Genomic DNA, 16,872 nt, shown 5'->3' on the forward strand with positions numbered 1-16,872 from the left:
TTGTAACCTGGAAAACATGATGAAAGATTGAGTGCTTGTGGAGGCCATAATATCATACAACAGTAAAGACTACATTACCCATGCATCACCCAGACATTAGTAACATGTGGTTCTACCTTCCCCAATAGATTAACGGTGCATATTCAGAGATGCTTCATGACATGTTAGCTTTCAGACATTTAGCGTTTCAAACATTTCATAAGCTATCATCCATATGAATGACTGCATCTTGCTCGAAGCACACACAGATGCAGCACGCAAACAACTCAACGCATGTAGCACGTTCTGAAATAAACAATCTGGCATTCTTGATTCTCCAATCATCGTTTAATTGACCCAATATACTTTTTCCAATCCCCCGGCACCTCTAGCCTCTCTTAATGTTCCAGATGAAGCATTTTGATGAGATCGCAGGAGAAAAAGTTTAAAGAGAAATCCACCTCTTTAAGTGGGTAATTGATTCGTCATCTGGCTAAGAGCGTTGGGCCAGTAACCAAAAGGTTGCAGATTCGAATCCCTGAATCCAGCAAGGTGGAAAAATCTGCCGTTCTTCCCTTGAGCAAGGTAGTTTAACCCCCTATAACTGTTCCCTGGGTGCCGATGACGTCGATTAAAGCAGCACTGTGCACCTCTCTGATTCAGAGAGTTAAATGCGGAAGACACATTTCAGTTGAATGCATTCAGTTGGACAGCTGACTAGGTATGCCCATCCACATTTGAACATTCTAACCTCCCCAGGAGGGCTTGGCTCACTAAGGAGGATAAAAGAGGACAAGGAAAATGGCTCAATCTTAGGGGTTTGAGTCATACTTCATGGGTTCAAGTGCATCTCAAGTGACATCCCATTTCAATGGTACATTTTGGGAATAGGCTGTCATATGAGAAATAGCCTTTAGTTTGTGACATACTATGTTTGTTTATTCCAGGCGTCCTTGCAGGAAGTGTTTGACATGTCCCTGAAAGGCAATTCCAATGAGATATAGTGTTAGTCAATGACCTGATGTATCATAGTGAGGAGATGATGATGGTGATGGAGTGAGATTAACACCTGACTGATAGACATTCATCCCCTGCTGTTAGCATATCTATCTGTAAGGCAGGTCCACCGGCTAATTCTTTCCCTCTTTCTCCCATTGTGTGTGTGTGTGTTGTAGGCCTTTTCCTTCGGAGGACACTGCTCTGAATGAGGATGACGTGTACCGGAGTCTTGAGGAGCTGGCAGAGTAAGTACCCAGACCCCCTGTACCCCCCATCACTCACACACACTGCAATCCCCACAACATACGGACGGAGCAGCGAAGAACAGCTCTGAGCCGTAACCATCCATCCTGCCACCTTCCTCCATCCTGCCACCTTCCTCCTTCCTTCCTCCATCCTCCATCCATCCTGTCACCTTCCTCCTTCCATCCTGCCACCTTCCTCCTTCCATCCTGCCACCTTCCTCCATCCTGCCACCTTCTTCCTTCCATCCTGCCACTTTCCTCTTTCCTTCCTCCATCCTGCCACCTTCCTCCTTCCATCCTGCCACCTTCCTCCATCCTGCCACCTTCTTCCTTCCATCCTGCCACTTTCCTCTTTCCTTCCTCCATCCTGCCACCTTCCTCCTTCCATCCTGCCACCTTCCTCCTTCCTTCCTCCATCCTCCATCCATCCTGCCACCTTCCTCCTTCCATCCTGCCACCTTCCTCCTTCCATCCTGCCACCTTCCTCCATCCTGCCACCTTCCTCCTTCCATCCTGCCACTTTCCTCTTTCCTTCCTCCATCCTGCCACCTTCCTCCTTCCATCCTGCCACCTTCCTCCATCCATCCTGCCACCTTCCTCCATCCTGCCACCTTCCTCCTTCCATCCTGCCACCTTCCTCCATCCTGCCACCTTCCTCCTTCCATCCTGCGACCTTCCTCCATCCTGCCACCTTCCTCCCTCCATCCTGCCACCTTCCTCCATACTGCCACCTTCCTCCTTCCATCCTGCCACCTTCCTCCATACTGCCACCTTCCTCCTTCCATCCTGCGACCTTCCTCCATCTTGCTACCTTCCCTCCTTCCATCCTGCCACCTTCCTCCTTCCATCCTGCGACCTTCCTCCATCTTGCTACCTTCCCTCCTTCCATCCTGCCACCTTCCTCCTTCCATCCTGCCACCTTCCTCCTTCCATCCTGCGACCTTCCTCCATCTTGCCATCTTCCTCCTTCCATCCTGCGACCTTCCTCCATCCTGCCACCTCCATCCATCCTGCCACCTTCCTCCATCCTGCCACCTTCCTCCATCCTGCCACCTTCCTCCATCCTGCCACCTTCCTCCATCTTGCCACCTTCCTCCATCTTGCCACCTTCCTCCATCTTGCCACCTTCCTCCATCTTGCCACCTTCCTCCATCCTGCCTCCATCCTGCCACCTTCCTCCTACCTTCCTCCATCCTGCCACTTTCCTTCCTCCATCCTGCCACTTTCCTTCCTACTTCCTGCACCTTCCTTCCTCCTTCTCCTCCTTCCTTCCTCCTTCCTGCCACCTTCCTTCCTCCTTCCTGCCACCGTCTTTCCTCCTTCCTGCCACCTTCCTTCCTGCCACCTTCCTCCTTCCTGCCACCTTCCTTCCTCCGTCCTGCCACCTTCCTCCTTCCTGCCACCTTCCTCCATCCTGCCTCCTTCCTCCATCCTGCCACCTTCCTGCCTCCTTCCTCCATCCTGCCACCTTCCTGCCACCTTCCTCCATCCTGCCACATTCCTCCATCCTGCCACATTCCTCCTTCCTTCCTCCTTCCTCCCCCCTGCCACCTTCCTGCCACCTTCCTCCCACCTTCCTCCATCCTGCCACCTTCCTCTTTCCTGCCACCTTACTCCATGCATCCCTGCTGTCCGTCACTCTGCCCGTTGCCATGGTGACACCAGCAGCACATTAGTTTCCTGTCTGCCTAGCTGCCAAGTTGTCTCAGTAACTGGATGGCTGGCAGGATAACTTGGGTGATGGGTGGGTGGGTTTGAAAGCAAGCTCATGCAGCGGCAGGGAGGCTGGGTTGAGGTGGGCTGGTAGCGGTGGAGGCTGTGGTGTGCGACAGCTCCCATTCCTCTCTGATTAATGGAGAATAATTAGACGCTGCGCTAAGATAGGTGTTATTCATCACCCAGAGAGAGGGAGAGAAGAGAGGGGAGGGGGAGAGAGATGGATAGCAGAGTGCCACCACCGCTGCCTGCTGAATACATTACTGGAGGAAAACGTGCACAAGCTGAAAGAAGTGCAGGCCAAGCAGGCTAATACTGGATTAGAGCTCATCTTAGCTTCCAGCCCAACACTGGGCCCTCACTGGATAGGAAGCACAGCCTTGTGAGTGCAAACACACAGCAGAGTAAACACACAGGTGCGTCCTGTACATGTCGGGAAATACTGTACATTGGTTTAGAAGTGACCCTCCCCACAGCTTTATTGTGGCAAAAATGTTCCATCCAACAGCATTCATCAACCCGAAACAGTGCCTGAGGAAGGCCTGCAGCATCACCAAGGACCCTGCACACCCCGGCCACGAGCTCTACGTACAACTATTAAAACTTCTAACTTAAAAATAAACAAAGAACAATCAATCTCAAAATGGAGTAAAGGACTAGGGCCTTGATTATTTCTGGTGGTCCTGTGATGCATTACTGTGATGGTCCTGTGATGCATTACTGTGGTGGCCCTGTGATGCATTACTGTGATGGTCCTGTGATGCATTACAGTGGTGGTCCTGTGATGCATTACTGTGATGGTCCTGTGATGCATTACAGTGGTGGTCCTGTGATGCATTACTGTGGTGGTCCTGTGATGCATTACTGTGGTGGTCCTGTGATGCATTACTGCGATGGTCCTGTGATGCATTACTGTGGTGGTCCTGTGATGCATTACTGTGATGCATTACTGTGATGCATTACTGTGATGGTCCTGTGATGCATTACTGTGATGGTCCTGTGATGCATTACTGTGGTGGTCCTGTGATGCATTACTGTGGTGGTCCTGTGATACATTACTGTGGTGGTCCTGTGATGCATTACTGTGATGGTCCTGTGATGCATTACTGTGGTGGTCCTGTGACGTATTACTGTGGTGGTCCTGTGACGCATTACTGTGGTGGTCCTGTGACGCATTACTGTGGTGGTCCTGTGACGCATTACTGTGGTGGTCCTGTGATGCATTACTGTGGCGGTCCTGTGATGCATTACTGTGATGGTCCTGTGATGCATTACTGTGATGGTCCTGTGATGCATTACTGTGATGGTCCTGTGATGCATTACTGTGGTGGTCCTGTGATGCATTACTGTGGTGGTCCTGTGATGCATTACTGTGGTGGTCCTGTGATGCATTACTGTGGTGGTCCTGTGATGCATTACTGTGATGGTCCTGTGATGCATTACTGTGATGGTCCTGTGATGCATTACTGTGGTGGTCCAGTGATGCATTACTGTGATGGTCCTGTGATGCATTACTGTGATGGTCCTGTGATGCATTACTGTGATGGTCCTGTGATGCATTACTGTGGTGGTCCTGTGATGCATTACTGTGGTGGTCCAGTGATGCATTACTGTGATGGTCCTGTGATGCATTACTGTGGTGGTCCTGTGATGCATTACTGTGATGGTCCTGTGATGCATTACAGTGGTGGTCCTGTGATGCATTACTGTGGTGGTCCTGTGATGCATTACTGTGGTGGTCCTGTGATGCATTACTGTGGTGGTCCTGTGATGCATTACTGTGGTGGTCCTGTGATGCATTACTGTGATGGTCCTGTGATGCATTACTGTGGTGGTCCTGTGATGCATTACTGTGGTGGTCTTGTGATGTTTTACCTTTAGTGGTGTTGCAGGCAGCCAGGGGTGTCAGGGCACAAAGTGAATGTTAAAAGTCCTCTGCTTTGATTACATATCCTTTAGTTTGTCCTTTACCCTTTTACCCCCTGTCCTATAACCCAACCTCTCTCTCTCTCTGATAACCTGTTGGGTCATAACACCTTCTCTGACCTGCCTGGAGCCTACAGTGATCCCATTCATTCCAGAAGGGTTGGGCCCTAGCCTCTTACTTCAGTGTGAACCTGCTCTTTGTCTCACCTCCAGGTGCAACGTGCTGCTGTATCTTATTGAATTAATCAAACCGCAGTGTAGCATGAACACCCTTGGTCTATAGACGGCCCCAGTCCACGTAATTGATTCATCAGGAGGTCCTGCATGCCATGCAGTCGGACACACTTAAGCAAGCAATTTCCCCGCCCTCATAGCGTTATTAATTGGCCCATGGTATTGATGTACGGTTGATTTAAGATGAGTGTGTGAGTGAAATGAGCGAGTGATTTGCCAGTGGATCAGCGGGTTTAAAAAAACTCTTCAACAAGAGTTCTGCTGGAGATTATAGTGAAAGATACAGGACCACATGAGGCTGATGCACCTGATACAACATATATATATTTGAGTTCATGTAAAGGGACTCTGGTGCTTGTCTGTCAGTAAAGGTTATGAGCTGTGTGTTGTGTTCTGTCTAATGTGTTCATGTCAAGGTACATGTAAGTGGAATGTAGCTGGCGGATAGCGATGTGATCCCACCTGAAATGACTTGCCATAATAGAATGGTGTGGTCATTAAATTGAGTTTGTGTGTATGTGTTTGTGTTTGTGTGTGCGTGCGTGCATGTGTGTGTGTGCATGTGTGTGTGTGTATCTGCGCACGCATAAGTATGTTTACCTGAGGCAGGGTCTTCTTAATGAGGTCTCTCAGGTTAATCTTCTCACTGCTTCCTGCCTAAGGCTCTGTAATTTCAACTCTGAGCAGTGCTTCCTGCCTATGGCTCTGTAATTTCAACTCTGAGCAGTGCTTCCTGCCTATGGCTCTGTAATTTCAACTCTGAGCAGTGCTTCCTGCCTATGGCTCTGTAATGTCAACTCTGAGCAGTGCTTCCTGCCTATGGCTCTGTAATGTCAACTCTGAGCAGTGCTTCCTGCCTATGGCTCTGTAATTTCAACTCTGAGCAGTGCTTCCTGCCTATGGCTCTGTAATGTCAACTCTGAGTGCTTCGCTGTGCAGAGTTAGTCCATCCTGAAGTTGACAAAGCATGAAATGCGGCCTATCGAGTGCAGTGGCCATGGGACTATTTTTCTCTGATTGACAATATTCAGATTGTTGCTTCTCAATGTCAGAAAGGCTGTTCATCTCGACAACAACAGTATATTGCTATCACTCTTTGATGAGTAGTCAGATTCAAAGCTGACAAGTCAATGTACTGTAAAGTTAGAATCAAAGAGTTCTGTGTTACAGATGATGTCAATCACTGTATTCTCATCGGCAGACTCAATAGCCTTGGTTTTTCTAATGACTGCCTCGCCTGGTTCACCAACTACTTTGCAGACAGAGTTCAGTGTGTCAAATCGGAGGGCATGTTGTCCGGACCTCTGGCAGTCTCTATGGGGGTACCACAGGGTTCAATTCTCGGGCCGACTCTTTTCTTTGTATATATATCAATGATGTTGCTCTTGTTGCGGGCGATTCCCTGATCCACCTCTACGCAGACGACACCATTCTGTATACTTCTGGCCCTTCCTTGGACACTGTGCTAACTAACCTCCAAGCGAGCTTCAATGCCATACAACACTCATTCCGTGGCCTCCAACTGCCCTTAAACACTAGTAAAACCAAATGCATGCTTTTCAATCGTTCGCTGCCCGCACCCGCCCACCCGACTAGCATCACCACCCTGGACGGTTCCGACCTAGAATATGTGGACATCTATAAATACCTAGGTGTCTGGTTAGACTGTAAACTCTCCTTCCAGACTCATATTAAACATCTCCAATCCAAAATCAAATCTAGAATCGGCTTTCTATTTCGCAACAAAGCCTCATTCACTCACGCCGCCAAACTTACCCTAGTAAAACTGACTATCCTACCAATCCTCGACTTCGGCGATGTCATCTACAGAATAGCTTCCATTACTCTACTCAGCAAACTGGATGCAGTCTATCACAGTGCCATCCGTTTTGTTACCAAATCACCTTATACCACCCACCAATGCGACCTGTATGCTCTAGTCGGCTGGCCCTCGCTACATATTCATCGCCAGACCCACTGGCTGCAGGTCATCTATAAGTCTATGCTAGGTAAAGCTCCGCCTTATCTCAGTTCACTGGTCACGATAACAACACCCACCCGTAGCACACGTTCCAGCAGATATACAGTGAAGGGAAAAAAGTATTTGATCCCCTGCTGATTTTGTACGTTTGCCCACTGACAAAGAAATGATCAGTCTATCATTTTAATGGTAGGTTTATTTGAACAGTGAGAGACAGAATAACAACAAAAAAATCCAGAAAAACGCATGTCAAAAATGTTATAAAATGTTTTGCATTTTAATGAGGGAAATAAGTATTTGATCCCTCTCCAAAACATGATTTAGTACTTGGTGGCAAAACCCTTGTTGGCAATCACAGAGGTCAGACGTTTCTTGTAGTTGGCCACCAGGTTTGCACACATCTCAGGAGGGATTTTGTCCCACTCCTCTTTGCAGATCACCTCCAAGTAATTAAGGTTTCGAGGCTGACGTTTGGCAACTTGAACCTTCAGCTCCCTCCACAGATTTTCTATGGGATTAAGGTCTGGAGACTGGCTAGGCCACTCCAGGACCTTAATGTGCTTCTTCTTGAGCCACTCCTTTGTTGCCTTGGCCGTGTGTTTTGGGTCATTGTCATGCTGGAATAACCATCCACAACCCATTTTCAATGCCCTAGCTGAGGGAAGGAGGTTCTCACCCAAGATTTGATGGTACATGGCCCCGTCCATCGTCCCTTTGATGCGGTGAAGTTGTCCTGTCCCCTTAGCAGAAAAACACCCCCAAAGCATAATGTTCCCACCTCCATGTTTGACGGTGGGGAGGGTGTTCTTGGGGTCATAGGCAGCATTCCTCCTCCTCCAAACCGGGCGAGTTGAGTTGACGCCAAAGAGCTCCATTTTGGTCTCATCTGACCACAACACTTTCACCCAGTTGTCCTCTGAATCATTCAGATGTTTATTGGCAAACTTCAGACGGGCATGTATATGTGCTTTCTTGAGCAGGGGGACCTTGCGGGCGCTGCAGGATTTCAGTCCTTCACGGCGTAGTGTGTTACCAATTGTTTTCTTGGTGACTATGGTCCCAGCTGCCTTGAGATCATTGACAAGATCCTCCCGTGTAGTTCTGGGCTGATTCTTCACCGTTCTCATGATCATTGCAACTCCACGAGGTGAGATCTTGCATGGAGCCCCAGGCCGAGGGAGATTGCCAGTTCTTTTGTGTTTCTTCCATTTGCTAATAATCGCACCAACTGTAGTCACCTTCTCACCAAGCTGCTTGGCGATGGTCTTGTAGCCCATTCCAGCCTTGTGTAGGTCTACAATCTTGTCCCTGACATCCTTGGAGAGCTCTTTGGTCTTGGCCATGGGGGAGAGTATGGAATCTGATGGATTGATTGCTTCTGTGGACAGGTGTCTTTTATACAGGTAACAAACTGAGATTAGGAGCACTCCCTTTAAGAGTGTGCTCCTAATCTCAGCTCGTTACCTGTATAACAGACACCTGGGAGCCAGAAATCTTTCTGATTGAGAGGGTGTCAAATACTTATTTCCCTCATTAAAATGCAAATCAATTTATAACATTTTTGACATGTGTTTTTCTGGATTTTTTTGTTGTTATTCTGTCTCTCACTGTTCAATAAACCTACCATTAAAATTATAGAGCGATCATTTCTTTGTCAGTGGGCAAACGTACAAAATCAGCAGGGGATCAAATACTTTTTTCCCTCACTGTAGTGTGTATTTTTTACATATTGAACATGTATAAGCACCCACCCACCAGGTGGGTATGAGGTTAGTCCTGTTTTGTAGGAGATTTCCTCTGCTGATTACAGAAGGAGGCCATGAGGGTGGTGCTGTCTCTGTGTTAGTCTTTGTCCAACTACTCCTCCTTATCTTATCTCAAGTCAAGCCTGGAAAATGTCACCTTGTCTGGGCTTCCCGTTCACGTCATCACTATCAACTTGACTGTATCCATCCGCTCATGACAGTCTGGTATTGTTGGGAAAAGTCTACCTACAAAAGAGCTTGAAGGAGAATACAGGTTCAGGGATTTTTCTGCCCTTTTAGGCGGCCCGCCCAAGCAGTGTAAAAAAAAAAAAGAAATAATAATAATTCATCTTCAGGATGGAAAAACGCTTTTCAGTGTAAACTTAAACAGTAACCTGATATAAAGTATGTAGAAAATATATTGGACTTGTATATTTTATAATATAAGCTTTGAGAACTAACAATGCTAGGCAGTCAGGGAGAATTGAACATTCCCAAAACAATGGATTTAGCAGTATTGATTTTGTTATGTTTATTATGTTTGAGCAAAAGAACACAGCATTAACGATGTCAAAATTCGTAGAGTTGCAGGAAATTCACTTTAAAACTGATACATTTTCTCTCATCTCTATTGCAAAATGTGTAGAATTGCAGGAAATTAGCTGTAAAACTGAAACAATTTCTCTCAATTCCCTGGAGTTGCAGGAAATTGGTTTAAATATTCAAACATTTCTTTACACCACACTGCCAAGATGGCAAGGGGATACCTAGTCATTGCACAACTGAAAGTATTCAACCGAAATGTGTCTTCCGCATTTAACCCCACCCCTCTGAGTTAGAGAGCCGTGGGGGGCTGCCTTAATAGATGTCCACAGCACCCTGGAAGCAGTTGTTGTTGGCCTTAACCCCCTTGCAGAACAGCAGATCTTTCCACCTTGCCGGTTCAGGGATTCAAACAAGTGACCTTTAGGTTACTGGCCCAACACCTTTAACCACCAGGCTACCTAAAATGTTCTCTAAAATCCAGCCGCACAGGCCGCCTACGCCCGTTACCACGCCCCATGCCACGCCCACCACCTAAACCCCTTTTTGATGGAGAAAAGTGTCCTGATGTTTGCTCTGTATAGAGAAAGTTGGCATCTACCAGCACAGAGACGTTCTAAAGAAGAGGATTGGAACATTGCCTTGAAATAGCCCTCACAGATGCCTGCTCAATATTCTGACGGTCTCTGAGAGCTGATATAGTCACAGCTAATAAGATGGTATGGCAGAAACCTCTAACTTCATGAGAAAGAAAGTGTTTATTTTCCCAAAACTTTCTGACAGCACCAGGAAGAGAAGGTAAGCAAGATGTTTCCACCCAAACTAAATTTGTTTATTTATCCATTAGCTTACTAATGTGCTGGCCCCAGTCATATGTCTCTGGCTATTTAAATCCACTTTTCTACATTTGCACACACACCCATTTGTCAGTAATTGCATCCCCAGCCTGGTGGTGGAATTCAGAATGACCTTCCATTGGATTTGGTCTGCACACCCTGCAGAGACAGAAAGAGAGTGGAAGTTCGGATAAAGTTGACTTTTCGCTCAGCAGAGATGCAGCTCTCAAACACTGCGCACTAATGTGAAATGTGACTGTACTACTTCTATTGGATCTATTTCAAAATCTCTAATCTCAGGCTCTTACAAGTCAAAGCCTGAAGTGACCCTTTACCAGGTGGTGGTCAGATCTTTGCCAAGCCAACATAGAGCAGCCTGGCTTGCTGTAGCTCCCTGGTCAATGTCCAGACGTGTGATTTAATATGTAGCTTAATGGCCTGACACCACAAGACAGGATCATAACATTAAAACCTCATTCAACCTCACTCTCTGAGCCAAGATATCTGTATGATTACGTTGAAAAATGTAATAACTGCAGTATGTTAGTTCTATTACTGGAAACCAGTAACCCAGAGGGCCTGGAGGGCCATATGTAGCCTTGGATGGAAGTCCCCTCCAGTGATTCCTCCCCTGTGGCCTCATAGTGAGAGCAGAGGCCACAAGGAACCGCTGCGTGCTAACACACTGGACCTCTGAAACTGCACTGTGTAATCAGGCAGAACATTTGCTCACACTCCAGGATTCCTGAGGAGAGGAGCAGAGCAGGAAGCACACACTATCATATCGCTTGTACAGACATTCGTGCACGTGCGCGAACACGCACTAGCACACATACACACACACACACACACACACACACACACACACACACACACACACACACACACACACACACACACACACACACACACACACACACACACACACACACACACACACACTCGCATCTAAACTCTTTCACAAATATGTCCATTCCACTTTCTAATTCTATGTCTCCCCATCAAATATGTTACTCACGCTATTTTGCACACATACTCCAACCACTTGCCCTCAACCCCATCCACACAGATCCCCCTCAGGAGCTAGTTCCTGTTGTTCCTCCTCACAACATCCCATACAGTTCATAGACAGATCACTGCACTAACCATCATTCAGCTAATGCCTGTCTTTAGGGTTCTGGGCAAGAATAGGATTTCTTCCGAAATATTGCCCATCCCCTCAACACGTATCTCTGTGGGGTCATGAGTGCCTTCAGAACAGAATGCACTCTGGGATGGGTAGCTCAGACATGGCAGTAGTGTGCTGTCCCAGAATTCCTCTCTGTATGCAGTCACATCCTCCTAATGATGGAACAGTAATCACATCACTGAGAGTGACACCACATCACCTCAATTAAAAGTTCAAACCAGTCCCACACAAGGAGAAGGACCATTGTGAATATTAGATTGAGGTAGTCACGTTCTTTCTTTTTCTTCTCCTTTTTTAATCTGTTTTCTCTATTCAGTCAACCACAAAGGTAACAAGTCACCGTTAGGTGGGAAATGAGGAAAGTCAGAGGTAACCAAGCCCGCAATACATCACATGAGATTACATTTTTATCCAATGCTATTAATTCCAGTGTATAGGAAAGACCTCTTTGTTTGCTATTAACCTTTTCAGGGCAACAAGGTAACAATTCACTCTCACCTTGGAATACAAAATATAACTGTTTGATAGCAATATTAACTCTCACAATCCTGACAATATAACTAGATGTTGGGAGTGTGAAAAAGAGTTAGTTCTACTGTGGTGGTATGGTCATATGGAAAAGACTGGTCTACTGTGGTGGTATGGTCATATGGAAAAGACTGTTCTACTGTGGTAGTATGGTAATATGGAAAAGACTGGTCTATTGTGGTGGTATGGTCATATGGAAAAGACTGGTCTACTGTGGTGGTATGGTCATATGGAAAAGACTGTTCTACTGTGGTGGTATGGTCATATGAAAAAGACTGTTCTACTGTGGTAGTACTTATCCAAGATGGCGTAGCAGTTCAGATGTCCTTTACCCTCCTCTTGTCGTGTCCCGTGTATATATATATTTACATATTTTTCTTCGCCTTATCTTTTTACATTTTTTCTTCTAAAACTCAACCTCAAAGTACTCTCCTGCAACCCGCCTCACCAATTTAAAAAAGAAAGTATTATTTACCTCAAATCCAAAATCCACAACAGAAGCTAGCCAGAGGTTAGCCATTTTCACTGGCTAACGTTGGAGTTCAGCTAGCCACGGTTAGCTGTCCTCAGCTATCCATTAGCTCGAAAAACTATCGCCAGTTTTTGTACAGCGCGACTCAGACCAGAGCACACCGGACCTATTCTCTCTCCTTTCCCCGATTTCTATCGCAGGCTCTGGACATTTACACCTGGATCTTGCAGCTAACTAGCTGCTACCTGAGTGACTATTGGCAATGTCGGTCCCGGAATTAACACACATTATTCCGGAGCTAGCCAGCTGAAGAGTTCCGTCAGCCACTCGTGGGCTTTTCCTGAGCTAGCCAGCTGAAGTGTCTCCTGGGCTACAATCACCTATCCTGACCTGCTTTACTGCCGATGCGGAGCCCCATCGGGCCTTCACGACTGGACCACCGACGTTATCTGCCCGAGGGAGTTATCCAACTGGCCCCTCCGTCGCGACGTAACCTGATCGCCCATCTGCGGCCCGCTAATCGTTAATCGTTAGCTGTCTTATCGGCTGCGATCTGAATAGGTCTATCGGACACTTTTCTTGGGCCACTATAACTAACTATTTTGCCAACTTGGACTGGTCCCCCCTTCCACACGGAACCCCACTAACCCACAGACGGAAACGCATGAGGTGGCTAAAAACAGACCTCCCTCCATCTTCCACCAGCTTGCTACCTATGGCCCGGCTAGCTGTCTGAATCTCACTGGACCCTTTGATCACTCGGCTAAGCATGCCTCTCCTCAATGTCAATATCCAATGTCCATTGCTGTTCTGGTTAGTGTTTATTGGCTTATTTCACTGTAGAGCCTCTAGCCCTGCTCATTATACCTTATCCAACCTCTCAGTTCCTCCACCCACACATGCTATGACATCTTCTGGTTTCAATGATGTTTCTAGAGACAATATCTCTCTCATCATCACTAAATGCCTAGCTTTACCTCCTCTGTATTCACATCCCACCATACCTTTGTCTGTACATTATACCTTGAAGCTATTTTATCGCCCCTAGAAACCTGCTCCTTTTTCTCTCTATTCTGGACATCACAGACGACCAATTCTTATAGCTTTTAGCCGTACCCTCATACTCATTCTTCTCTGCTCCTCTGGGGATGTAGAGGTGAATCCAGGCCCTGCTGTGCCTGGCTCCACTCCTACTCCCCATGCGCTCTCTTTTGATGACTTCTGTAACCGTAATTGCCTTGGTTTCATGCATGTTAACATTAGAAGCCTCCTCCCTAAGTTTGTTTTATTCACTGCTTTAGCACACTCTGCCAACCCGGATGTCCTAGCTGTGTCTGAATCTTGGCTTAGGAAGTCCACCAAAAACTCTGAAATCTTCATCCCTAACTACAACGTTTTCAGACAAGATAGAACGACCAAAGGGGGCGGTGTTGCAATCTACTGCAGAGATAGCCTGCAGAGCTCTGTCCTGCTATCCAGGTCTGTACCCAAACAATTTGAACTTCTACTTTTAAAAATACACCTCTCCAAAAACAAGTCTCTCACCGTCGCCGCCTGCAATAGACCCCCCTCGGCCCCTAGCTGTGCTCTGGACACCATATGTGAACTGATTGCCCCCCATCTATCATCAGAGCTCGTGCTACTAGGTGACCTAAACTGGGACATGCTTAACACCCCAGCCATCCTACAATCCAAGCTTGATGCCCTCAATCTCACACAAATTATTAATGAACCCACCAGGTACAACCCCAAAGCTGCAAACACTGGCACCCTCATAGATATCATCCTAACCAACGTGCCCTCTAAATACACCTCTGCTGTTTTCAACCAAGATCTCAGTGATCATTGCCTGCACCCGTAATGGTTCAGCGGTCAAACGACCTCCACTCATCACTGTCAAACGCTCCCTGAAACATTTAAACGAGCAAGCCTTTCTAATCGACCTGGCCCTGGTATCCTGGAAGGATATTGACCTCATCCCGTCAGTAGAGGATGCCTGGTTATTTTTTTTAAATGCCTTCCTCACCATCTTAAATAAGCATGCCCCTTTCAAGAAATTTAGAACCAGGAACAGATATAGCCCTTGGTTCTCCCCAGACCTGACTGCCCTTAACCAACACAAAAATATCCTGTGGCGTTCTGCATTAGCATCGAACTGCCCCCGCAATATGCAACTTTTCAGAGAAGTTAGAAACCAATACACACAGGCAGTTAGAAACGCCAAGGCTAGCTTTTTCAAACAGAAATGTGCTTCCTGCAACTCAAACTCTAAAAAGTTCTGGGACACTGTAAAGTCCATGGAGAATAAGAACACCTCCTCCCAACTGCCCACTGCACTGAGGATAGGAAACTCTGTCACCACCGATAAGCCCACTATAATTGAGAATTTCAATAAGCATTTTTCTACGGCTGGCCATGCTTTCCACCTAACTACCCCTACTGCATTCAACAGCACTGCACCCCCCACAGCTACTCGCCCAAGCCTCCCCCATTTCTCCTTCTCCCAAATCCATTCAGCTGATGTTCTGAAAGAGCTGCAAAATCTGGACCCCTACAAATCAGCTGGGCTTGACAATCTGGACCCTTTCTTTCTGAAATTATCTGCCGAAATTATTGCAACCCCTATTACTAGCCTGTTCAACCTCTCTTTCGTGTCGTCTGAGATTCCCATAGATTGGAAAGCAGCTGCTGTCATCCCCCTCTTCAAAGGAGGTGACACTCTTGACCCAAATTGCTACAGACCTATATCCATCCTACCCTGCCTTTCTAAGGTCTTCGAAACCCAAGTCAACAAACAGATTACCGACCATTTCGAATCCCACCGCACCCTCTCCGCTATGCAATCTGGTTTCAGAGCTGGTCATGGGTGCACCTCAGCCACGCTCAAGGTCCTAAACTACATTGTAACCGCCATCGATAAGAAACAATAATGTGCTGCCGTATTCATTGACCTGGCCAAAGCTTTTGACTCTGTCAATCACCACATCCTCATCGGCAGACTCAGTAGCCTTGGTTTCTCAAACGATTGCGTCGCCTGGTTCACCAACTACTTCTCTGATAGAGTTCAGTGTGTCAAATCGGAGAGCCTGCTGTCCGGACCTCTGGCAGTCTCTATGGGGGTACCACAGGGTTCAATTCTTGGGCCAACTCTTTTCTCTGTATACATCAATGATGTCGCTCTTGCTGCTGGTGAATCTCTGATCCACCTTTCCGCAGACGACACCATTCTGTATACTTCTGGCCCTTCCTTGGACACTGTGTTAACAACCCTCCAGACGAGCTTCAATGCCATACAACTCTCCTTCCGTGGTCTCCAACTGCTCCTAAATACAAGTAAAACTAAATGCATGCTCTTCAACCGATCGCTGCCTGCACCTGCCCGCCTGTCCAGCATCACTTCTCTGTACGGTTCTGACTAGTTCTGACAACTACAAATACCTAGGTGACTGGTTAGACTGTAAACTCTCCTTCCGGACTCACATCAATCATCTCCAATCCAAAGTGAAATCTAGAATTGGCTTCCTATTTCGCAACAAAGCATCCTTCACTCATGCTGCCAAACATACCCTTGTAAAACTGACCATCCTACCAATCCTCGACTTCGGCGATGTCATTTACAGAATAGCCTCCAGTACCCTACTCAACAAGCTGGATGCAGTCTATCACAGTGCCATCCGTTTTGTCACCAAAGCCCCATATACTACCCACCACTGCAACCTGTACGCTCTCGTTGGCCGGCCTTCGCTTCATAATCGTCGCCAAACACATTGGCTCCAGGTCATCTACAAGACCCTGCTAGGTAAAGTCCCCCTTATCTCCGCTCACTGGTCACCATAGCAGCACCCACCTGTAGCACGCGCTCCAGCAGGTATATCTCTCTGGTCACCCCTAAAGCAAACTCCTCCTTTGGTCGTCTCTCCTTCCAGTTCTCTGCTGCCAATGACTGGAACAAACTAAAAAAATCTCTGAAACTGGAAACACTTATCTCCCTCACTAGCTTTAAGCACCAGCTATCAGAGCAGCTCCCAGATCACTGCACCTGTACATAGCCCATCTATAATTTAGCCCAAACTACTACCACTTCCCCTACTGTATTTATTTATTTTATTTATTATTTTGCTCCTTTGCACCATATTATTTATATTTTATCTTTGAACTTTCTTCAAATTATAAATCTACCATTCCACTGTTTTACTTGCTATACTTTATTTACTTTGCCACCATGGCCTTTTTGCCTTTACCTCCCTTATCTCACATCATTTGCTCACATTGTATATAGTCTTATTTTTGTCTACTGTATCATTGATTGTATGTTGTTTTACTCCATGTGTAACTCTGTGTTTTTGTATGTTGTCAAACTGCTTTGCTTTATCTTGGCCAGGTCGCAATTGTAAATGAGAACTTGTTCTCAACTTGCCTACCTGGTTAAATAAAGGTGAAATAAAAAAATAAAAAATAAATAAAATGGTAATATGAAAA

General features: G+C 46.6%; 1 protein-coding gene across 9 annotated transcripts in view; it reads left to right on the forward strand.

Annotated features, from left to right (window-relative positions):
- The window catches only part of LOC106563223 (guanine nucleotide exchange factor VAV2), a 242,976-nt gene that overhangs the window by 182,362 nt on the left and 43,742 nt on the right, over positions 1-16,872 (forward strand). For all 9 annotated transcript variants that reach the window (XM_014128593.3, XM_014128595.3, XM_014128597.3 and 6 more), the window contains exon 4: positions 1,155-1,223. In XM_014128593.3, the coding sequence (XP_013984068.1) occupies positions 1,155-1,223 (69 nt within the window). The remainder of the gene's footprint in view (positions 1-1,154; positions 1,224-16,872) is intronic.

This window comes from Salmo salar, chromosome 11, assembly GCF_965601325.2.
Source record: "Salmo salar chromosome 11, fSalSal1, whole genome shotgun sequence".
Lineage (NCBI taxonomy): Eukaryota > Metazoa > Chordata > Actinopteri > Salmoniformes > Salmonidae > Salmo > Salmo salar.